The following is a 9,294-nucleotide window of genomic DNA, read 5'->3' as shown; positions in this document are numbered from 1 at the left end:
CAGTAGTTGTCAGCAGGAGAAGCTTTCTCGCCGACATAGTTATACTGACCTAAGCACTGCTGTAGACAATGCTATGTCGCTCAGGCAGGGTGGATTAGTTACACCCCTCAGTGATACAGTTACACCAAAGTAATTTTGTAGTTTAGAGCAGGGCTCAATTCTCATTGGGGCAGAGAGGAATGAACCAAATTCTATTCTTGTAATTTGCACATAGTGTGTGCAGTTAGGAACTTACCTCTGTGAAATGTAAATATTGTACATTCTTCTTCTGCCTTACAAATGGAAGGCTACACAGTAGGCTCCCTTTACAGATCTGATGGCTCCATGTCAGTCAAGTGCTGAATTAAAGACACTAGTCCTTTCCTCTAATTCACTGGCTCCTTTTTTCTGGAAGTGCTTCACCTGTGCCTCATTTCTTGTATCCTATGCCTTTTAATGACTTGTTTCTTCTCTCTTTCCAGATCCAAAGCGCAACAAAAAATGAAGCAAAAGGTGGGAAATCATAGGATAAAGCCAAGATAAAAGGAGAGCAACAGCTGAAGGGGCTTATACTTAAGGTATGGGTGACAGAGCCTTGCTTGGGTAGGTGAAACCATGAAAGGCCTCAAATGTTTTTGGCTGTAAGGCATGGAAAAGCTACAAGAGGAATTATAGATGAGTAAATGACAGCAGATTACTTGTAACAGGACTTCAAGATGAGACTGTGTATTATGGGTATTGGTATTGCACTTGATGTCCCCTTTGATTCCTTCCCTCAGCATCTCTGAACAGATTGAGCGTGAGGCTCAGGATGTGTGAAAATATAAAAAACACTCAGGTTTTGTGTCTGATAGAATTTGTCTGTCATCTTGGAAATTGGTCAACTCCTTCCTTTTAAAAGCCTAGCAGGCTGCAGCAGGCCATTGAGAATTGGTAAGGATATCCTGCTCTTGAAGGTATCCCCAAGAATGTCAAACACAGGATGGGAGGTCTCCTCCACAGCTACTGAAGGTAAATTCAATATGGATGCTGTGTGACCCACCAGATCATGGAACTGTAGAGTGTCCTCGGAATGGGAAGAGACGGACGCTCATCTGGTGATTAAATCAGGGTTGTAGTCTCTCAGGTGTTTTTGAACAAGACCATACAATCTCATCTTCCTCTTCTGATAGAGTATCAGGTGCCACTGCCTGAGATGCAAATGGATCCAGTGGAACTGAGTCCAAGGATTTCTCAGCTGCCAGATTCAATACAGCTGAAACATCCCCTCTCCATCTACAAGGATGACAATCATAGAGCTCAGGACTGTCACTCCCCAGCAACTTGGATCTGGGAACAAATCCACAGGAGGAGGAAGAGGAGCAAAAGGAGGCATGAACCAGGAGGAAATAGGTTCTCTTCTTTTATCCTCCTCTAAACATGGATCCAGCCTCAGCTCTGCGCTGGACCACACAGATGAGAGCAATGGTCCTGGAGGATGGAGAGAAATAAACGGAGAAAACTTTTCATGGAGACTTTGGAGGACGAAGTCTAGACAGATCAGAGGAGAGACTAATAATCTCTTGCTCTTCTTTTTTTCAGGTGAAGACAAACATTAGCCTCTCTTCCTCAAGATCGTCTATTTCTTACTCAGATCAGAAGACTGCTCAGAAGCCAAACAGTGAACATCTGCCACTAAAGTAAGGGTCTACATAAGATTGAAGAGGGACCCAGAACCAGAGAAGAGGTTGGAGCTGAAGAGCAAGATAGTACAAAATCCAGTGAAATACCACTGGTTCTCAAAGTTGAAGCTGAAACGGGCTCGGATTTTGGAGCTGAGCCGGAGGGCCCATGACAGAGTTGGACGGATCCAACAAATCTAATGTGTGATCTGAGATTTTAATAGCGTAACCTTGAAGAAGAGCTCCGTATAGCTTGAAAGCTTGTCTGTCTGTCTGTCTCTCTCTCACCAATAGAAGATGGTCCAACAAAAGATATCGTATCCCTCACCTTGTCGCATCTAACAATGTCAGTCTTCTCCCTTGTTGCCTTTTTTGGAACCAACACAGCTGGAGTAAACATGACTCAAGTTCAAAGGCAGGTGGTTTGGCCTTTCTCCACCAACAGTGCCTTCAAAACTGACTGCCTGAGCCACAGGATCTGGAGTAGTACCCAATAAAGTTCCAGTTTTCTGGAACCTTTTGAGGTGCTTTTGACTTGCTGGAAGAAGTCACAGGAGCCAAAGCAGGTGTCTCAGGCCTTGGATCAGATGAGTGCCTGGAGCCTCATACCTCTTTAGGAAGAAGCAGTTACAATCTCTTCTGCCTTTCCTGGTGAGGTCTGGGCATGAAAATCCAACAGATAGAACATGCAGGAGTGTGTTCCTTACCCAAGTAATTCAGGTAATGTAGTCACCCAATGCCAGAAAGACAGCGAGCCATGAAGCGCACCTCTTGAATACCAGCTCCTTCAGTTCCACCATAACCCAGAACTGAGGTACCAGCTATACAACTCTGTCAGTCAACTATAAACTACAGCTATCAAGATACTAAGAATGAAGAAAAGCCTGGATCTGAATGGACCAAAGCGGTTCATTTTATTTTGTCACAGCAACTGGGAATAACTGTAGTAGTTGCGGGGGCTGTGACTCACCTAGAACCTCACACTCAATGTTTAGGGGTGCTGAGGGGAGCTGCAGGAGGGGGAAGGAGTGCTCTAATGATAAGAACTGGTTGCACAAGGTTCCACCATGAGGCACCACTAGGCAGTGTAATACCCAGACATGGGAATATGCAGATCTACTTGAAGAACTTGCCCACTTACCCTCATTTTGCAGATGAAGAAAGACATTTAGAGGTTGAAGGCAGAAGTCCCAAAAGCACACAAGTGACTTAAGAGCTTAAATTCTATTGTTAAAAGACCTGGTCCACGAACACACAACTGTTTTGGTTTGGGATAGTTCAACTGGTACAAACCCTAGTGTAGATGCAGTTTTACCAGTTAAAAAGATGCCTTATCTTGGTATAGCTTATTCCTGTATAGGAAGGGGAATAAGCTTTAAGCACTTTTTATATTACTGTAGCATCTACTACCCCTAGTCAACCCATAAGTGGGTTGTACTGTTTTAGCTGTACCAGTATAGTTAGTGCTATTGTGTGTGCAAACGCTTGTTTTACTGGGACTTAGGCCCTTAAAAGTTTGTCAATTTTGAAGATCGAGCTTAAGGTGCTTTTGACGTTTTACTTGTGCCTACACTGTGTGTGTTTTTAAAACCTACTCAAATCTTAGTGTGGACAAGGCAAGTTGCAGTTTAACACAGTAGTTGGTTGAAGGAAACTAGAGGGTCCCTCCTAGGACTTACCATTGCCAGTTAATATGTAGGAATTGCATTTTGTCTTGTCCACACAAGGATTTTAACAGACATACACACACAAATTCTTAGGAAAGTCAAAGCCTACTTAAGGTGTCACAGAGCAAGTCAGAGCCAGAACTAGGATTAAAACTGTTCTCTGAGTAGGGGCTTACTTGAACTATAGTGCATTTCAGGCAAGTCACTTAACGTGCCAGTTTAAGTATTGGTGAAATGGAACATTGCCTCCTCTCTATCTTTGAGCGATCAGGATTGGTGTTGGTACAATACTTTGAAGAGCTAAAGAACTGATTAGAAAGTCCAGTAGAATTTTGAGGTGCAAAGCACAGCACTGAGAGAGATCTAGAGACTAACTCTCTCTAAGGGTTTTTGTGGCCATAGTACCAAGGTAGTGTGTTACTGCATAGAGAGGGTATGCAAAATAAGAGAACTGCTGCAGGTGAATTACCCTCCTGTTTCCTCAGAAAAGTTAAAAGCAACAGCTCATATGACTAGATGCACTGAAAAAAAGGAGCTGATTAAATCCAATTTAGTTATTCTGATGCAAGTTTGTGAGTAACCAGTTCTTAAAATGCTCCCATCCTCTTTCCTACACAGAATTACTAAAAACTAGTATAGTCTTCTTTCTTTCTAGTTTCTGTTCCCCTAAGAAAAAATTTCTCCTACAGCTATTTAAGACTGTCTCAATGTCTTCTTAACCACTAGCCTCATCCCCCTGCCTAGCTCACTATCACTTCCACACCATTTCTGGACTCATTCCTACTGGCTCCCAGCTTTTCAAAGAAGTCAGGACTTGAAAGCAGGGGCATAGGTCATGGTGTGCAGGCAGTCCAGGGAGAGGATGCACTAGAATTTTACTTTGTCCCTTTGTTTTGCTCTCTTCCATCATTGGTGTAAAGGGTTGTATCCTCAGATGTTCTTATAGCATGCTGGGTACGTACTGCAGATGTAACCTCTATCCAAGACATAGATCATTAGCCATTCATGCCACTCTAGGAACATCTTACATGCTGTTACAGCTGTTGGAAGAGTATTTGTGGAGACTGTAAAATGTGACAAAGACATAACACCCTTAAGTCTTGTATTGTTCACCAGTCAGACAGCAACAAGTCTTAACCACTTTCCAGGTGTGCCTAATCATGTAGCTTTAATTCAGATTGTACAATTGCCAAAGAAGTTTTACAAATTTTACTAAGGCAGGGGTCACAATTTAAATATTCTCCCTTATAGTAATGATTATCATTAAATCTAAGTGTGGTGATATAGGCTACAACAGTTCACCGTATGCAAGGATCCATTTCAAAAGATCACTTTAAATAGGGATTGCTTATCAATTTGGAAAGATGACTTTTTGATTTTTAATAACCTCACACCAGAAAGTGAGTTCTGTATGATACAAGTTTTCAAAAGAATGAACAGCCCCCCCAGCACCACCGTGCTACTGCATTAAACTGATTCTTGTAAGAAGAGTTCTGAGTATCAACCACCTCCAAAGAATCATTGCTTAAAAAGTGAGAATTTTAATTAATTAGCCTTTATTTCCATAATCACTAATCACACAATGCAATTTGATTTTTTTTCCTAGCAAAATTAAACTGATTAAAAAAATTATTCACAAAGCACCAGCAGGAACCTTCTTTTTATAAAGAGTAAGCAAGCAATTAATTAATGCTTTTCTAATACATAAACAATTTTTAAAAAACGTTTCTACAAAAAATTTTTTTAACCACCCTAATATTTTCACAGATGAGGGAAAAACAGTTTGAATCAATCCAGTTGAAAATGATCACATCAGGCGAGGGATACAGAGGGGTTTGTAAGACAATAAGTTTTTTTTTTTTTTTTTTACATTGCAGGCTTTTTATCAAAGTATATAAAAGTTTAATCTAGAAAAATAAGTATGGACTGTATATAGTTATTGTGCTTGGAGACTGAAAATGTCAAAGCATCACCATTCAAAAGGCACAGGAAATACCGAAACACAGATTAGGGTATATTCCTTACAAGGGTTTTTCTCCTCTTAAGCTTATAGCTTAACTAGGTGCAAAAGTACTGCCACTAAAGTAAAAAGCAAGGGTCTCTCTCCACACTTAGTTGCTGGCCAGAGACTGATGGATAGGTGGCTGGAAGCAGCGCACATGTTCCACTGGTGTACCTTCTCCATCACCAGACTTCATGTACTTGTCCAAAATAGTAATTATCTCATTGTTCAGGATCTGGAATTTGCGAATTCTCTCAACCATTTTCTTCAAAGGCTGCAATGTCAAAAACATACATTCAGAAAAGAAGTTTTGAGATTAAAATCAGAACCAGCCTTTGATAAAACCAATGAGAGCAACTGCCTCAACCCAGTAGTCTTCTGCCAATTCAGCACCTCATGAACCAGTCTGGTTGACTCTGGCTATAAGTATGAGACAAAGTTTCTTGACACTTTAAATGACTGCCAATTTTAATTAAAGGCTCCACAGGCGAGCCTGACAATTACAGGCCAATCAGCCTAACTTCAGTACTGGGCAAATTGGTTAAAACTAGAGTAAAGAACAGAATTGTTACACAGATGAATACAAGTTGTTGAGAAAGCGTCAACATGGTTTTTGTAAAAGGAAATCAGGTCTCACCCATCTACTAGAATTCTTTGAGGGGATCAACAAGCAGGTGGACAAGGGGGAATCCAGTGGATATAGTATACTTAGATTTTCAAGAAGCCTTTGATAAGGTCCCTCACCAAAGGCTCCTAAGCAAAGTAAGCTGTCATGGGATAAGAGGGAAGGTCCTCTCCTGGATCAGTAACTGGTTAAAAGGTAGAAAAAGGGTAGAAATAAATGGTCAGTTTCAGAATGGAGAGAGGTAAATAGTGGTGTCTCCCAGGGGTCTGTACTGGGACCAGTGCTATTCAACAGAGTCATAAATTATCTGGAAAAAGGGGCAAACTGTGAGGTGGTGAAATTCACTGATCATTCAAAACTATTCAAGATAGGTAAGTCCACTGCAGACTGCAAAGAATTACAAAGGGATCTAACAAAACTGGGTGACTGGGCAACAAAATGGTAGATGAAATTCTATGTTGATAAATGCAAAGTAATGCACATTGGAAAACATAATCCCAATTATATATATATAAAACGATGGGGTCTAAATTAGCTGTTACCACACAAGAAAGAGATCTTGGAGTCATTGTGGATAGTTCTCTGAAAACATCCAAGCAATATACAGCGGCAGCAAAAAAGCAAGCAGAATGTTGGGAATCATTAAGAAAGGGATAGCTAAAAAGACAGAAAATATCATATTGCCTCTATATAAATCCATGGTATGCCCACATCTTGTATACTGCATGCAGATTGGGTTGCCCTATGTCAAAAATGATGTATTGGAACTGGAAAAAGAACAGAAAAGAGACAGCTTCCATATGAGGAGAGATAAATAAGACTGGGACTTTACAGCTTGGAAAAGAGATGAGTGGGAGCAGGGGGTGGATATGATAGAGGTCCATGAAATCATGACTGATGTGGAGAAAGTAAATAAAGTGTTATTTACTCATAATAAAAACTAGGGATCACTAAATTAATAGGCAGCAGATTTCAAACAAACGGAAGTATTTCTTCACACAATGCACAGTCAACATCTGGAACTCTTTACCAGAGGATGTTCTGAAGGCCAAGATTATAACAGGGTTAAAAAAAGAACTAGGTAAGTTCCTGGAGGATAGGTCCATCAATGGTTATTAGCCAGGATAGGCAGGGATAGTGGCCCTAGTCTCTGTTTGCCAGAAGCTTGAAATGGGTGATGGGATGTATCACTCAATGATTACCTGTTCTGTTCATCCCCTCTGGGGCACCTGGCATTGGCCACTGCCAAAAGAAGGATACTGGGGGCTTGTCCCGCAGCGGGGCTGTGGGATATCCCACCCACCTCACTGTCCGTAGCCTTAAGCCCAAGCCCTGGTCCAGGCAGGGCAACAACCAACGTGAGCCACTACGCTCGGGCCCTTAGGTCAGGGCGGGGCAGCAAACACAGCAAGTCAATAGGTGGCTTTCAGCCTCCTCAGAGCAGGGGAAAAGGGGGAGCCTGCCAACCAAGAGTTGGGTGGCGGGGGGGACGCAGGCCCTCCCACTCCACTGCGTTCCGGCCTGGGGCCCTAGCAGCGGCATGGAGTCGCTGCTGTCAGTGGGGATCCAAGCCTCAACACACTGACATTGGTTCTGGGTGCGGTTAAATTGCTCCACCAGGCCGTCGGTTTGTGGGTGGTACACTGAGGTGTGTAGCTGCTTGATCCCAAGGAGTCCACAGATCTGCCGCAGCAGCCGGGAAGTAAAGTTGGTACCCTGGTCGGTAAGGATTTCCCGGGGCAGGCCTACGCGGGCAAAGACCTTGACCAGTTCATCGGCAGTGGCCCTCGCTGTGATGCTCCGGAGCGGGACAGCTTCAGGGAAGCGGGTGGCATAGTCCACGATGACTAAGATGTAGAGAAACCCAGCCCGGCTTCTCGGGAGGGGTTCTACCAAGTCCATCCATCGCCACCCACTCAAATGGCTTCTCCATGATGGGCAGCGGTATGAGGGGGTCTGGGGCCGTCCGGGAGGGGGCCGCCAGCTGGCATGCTGGACAGGAGTTGCAATAGTTCCACACCTCCTGATGCACCCCAGGCCAGAAAAACCAGGATAAGATCTGGGCGAGGGTCTTTTCCTGGCCTAGGTGCCCGGCCGCTGGGACATTGTGGGCAAGCCTCATTACCGCCCATCGGTGGCACTGAGGCACCAACAGTTGAGTTTGTAGTTCCCCAGTGCGGGAGTCCTGATCCACCCGATAGAGACGGTCATGCCGCAGATTGAAGTGGGACCAGCTTTTGGCCCGGGCGGGATCAAGCAGGGTGCCGTTGACCGCCGCGAGCTGCTCATATGCCCGGCCCAGGGTGGGGTCCTCCCACTGGTCCCGGCAAAAATCTGTGTCAATCACGGGGTTATCAACTGGCATCAGCAGGAGGTCCCCTGACGAGACGTCCTGGCTCTCTAGCCTTGCCTCCTCAGCCGGATCCTCGGGGCGGTCCCCTTCGAAGACGGGGGTGACCTCAGGGTTCTTCCGGGTGTGTGCCCGCAGGACGCCCACAAACTCCGGCCCGTCCCGCCTGAGGATCACGGGGTAAGCGAGCCATGGGGTCAGACCGACCACGAGGGTTCGTGTGACTCCCCCTACCATAAGGGGAACCCGGGCGCTCGCATACGGTCGGACGTCACCATGAATACACTGCAAGCATACAGTTCCCAGGTGGGGGTCTTCAGGGACGCGGAGGTTCTGGCGGACAAGCGTCTGTCTGCAGCCCAAGTCAATCAGGGCTCGCATCTGGCAGTCCCCGAAGGTTACGGGCACGGTGATTTTAGTGGCCTGCAGCCCTCGGGTGCGTATCTCGCCAGTGCAGACGTGCCCAAAGCTGCAATCCATCTGCCTCCAGCAGAAGAAACAGGGCCCAATTTTGCATCATCCCGGTCAGTTCGCACCACCTTTTGGGCTCGCAGCAGGGCTCCGCGGGGTGCGGCCGGTCCCGGGTCCGCTGCCTGCAGGAGTTTGCCGAGGGGGCCCATCGGGCCGCTGAGCCCGGGGTTCCTGACTCCACGGGGGTGTCCGCAGGTTGCTGCGGGTGTTCGCTCGTCGCTCGGAGTTGGGGCGCTCAAGCCCTGGAGGACGGTCTCGCGTTCCCGGTCTGGGTGAGTTTTCCCTCGCAAGGAAGTTTTCCATGAGGGCGATGGTGGTGGCCACGGTGGGGGCTGGTGCCGGAGAACCCAGGCTCTTCCCCACAGTGGGAGGATGTGGAGGAACTGCCCCAAAATAACCTGTTCCAGGAGCTCTTCGGGGCTCCGCCGGTCCGGCTGTAGCCATCTCTTGCATAGGTCTCTCAGCTGCTACGCCACCAGCAGGGGCCGGGCGCCAGCATCGTAGGCGAGACTCCGGAACCGCTGGTGAAAGGTTTCAGG

General features: G+C 45.9%; 1 protein-coding gene across 8 annotated transcripts in view; it reads right to left on the bottom strand.

The window, feature by feature from the left end:
* Positions 1 to 4,846: 4,846 nt before the first annotated feature.
* CYFIP1 (cytoplasmic FMR1 interacting protein 1) overlaps positions 4,847 to 9,294 on the bottom strand; it is a 136,550-nt gene continuing 132,102 nt past the window's right edge. For all 8 annotated transcript variants that reach the window (XM_032776118.2, XM_075060871.1, XM_032776121.2 and 5 more), the window contains one exon: positions 4,847 to 5,583. In XM_032776118.2, the coding sequence (XP_032632009.1) occupies positions 5,419 to 5,583 (165 nt within the window). In that variant the 3' untranslated portion in view covers positions 4,847 to 5,418. The remainder of the gene's footprint in view (positions 5,584 to 9,294) is intronic.

The sequence above is a fragment of the Chelonoidis abingdonii genome, chromosome 1 (genome assembly GCF_003597395.2).
Source record: "Chelonoidis abingdonii isolate Lonesome George chromosome 1, CheloAbing_2.0, whole genome shotgun sequence".
NCBI lineage: Eukaryota > Metazoa > Chordata > Testudines > Testudinidae > Chelonoidis > Chelonoidis abingdonii.
This window is presented reverse-complemented; position numbering and strand designations above follow the sequence as displayed.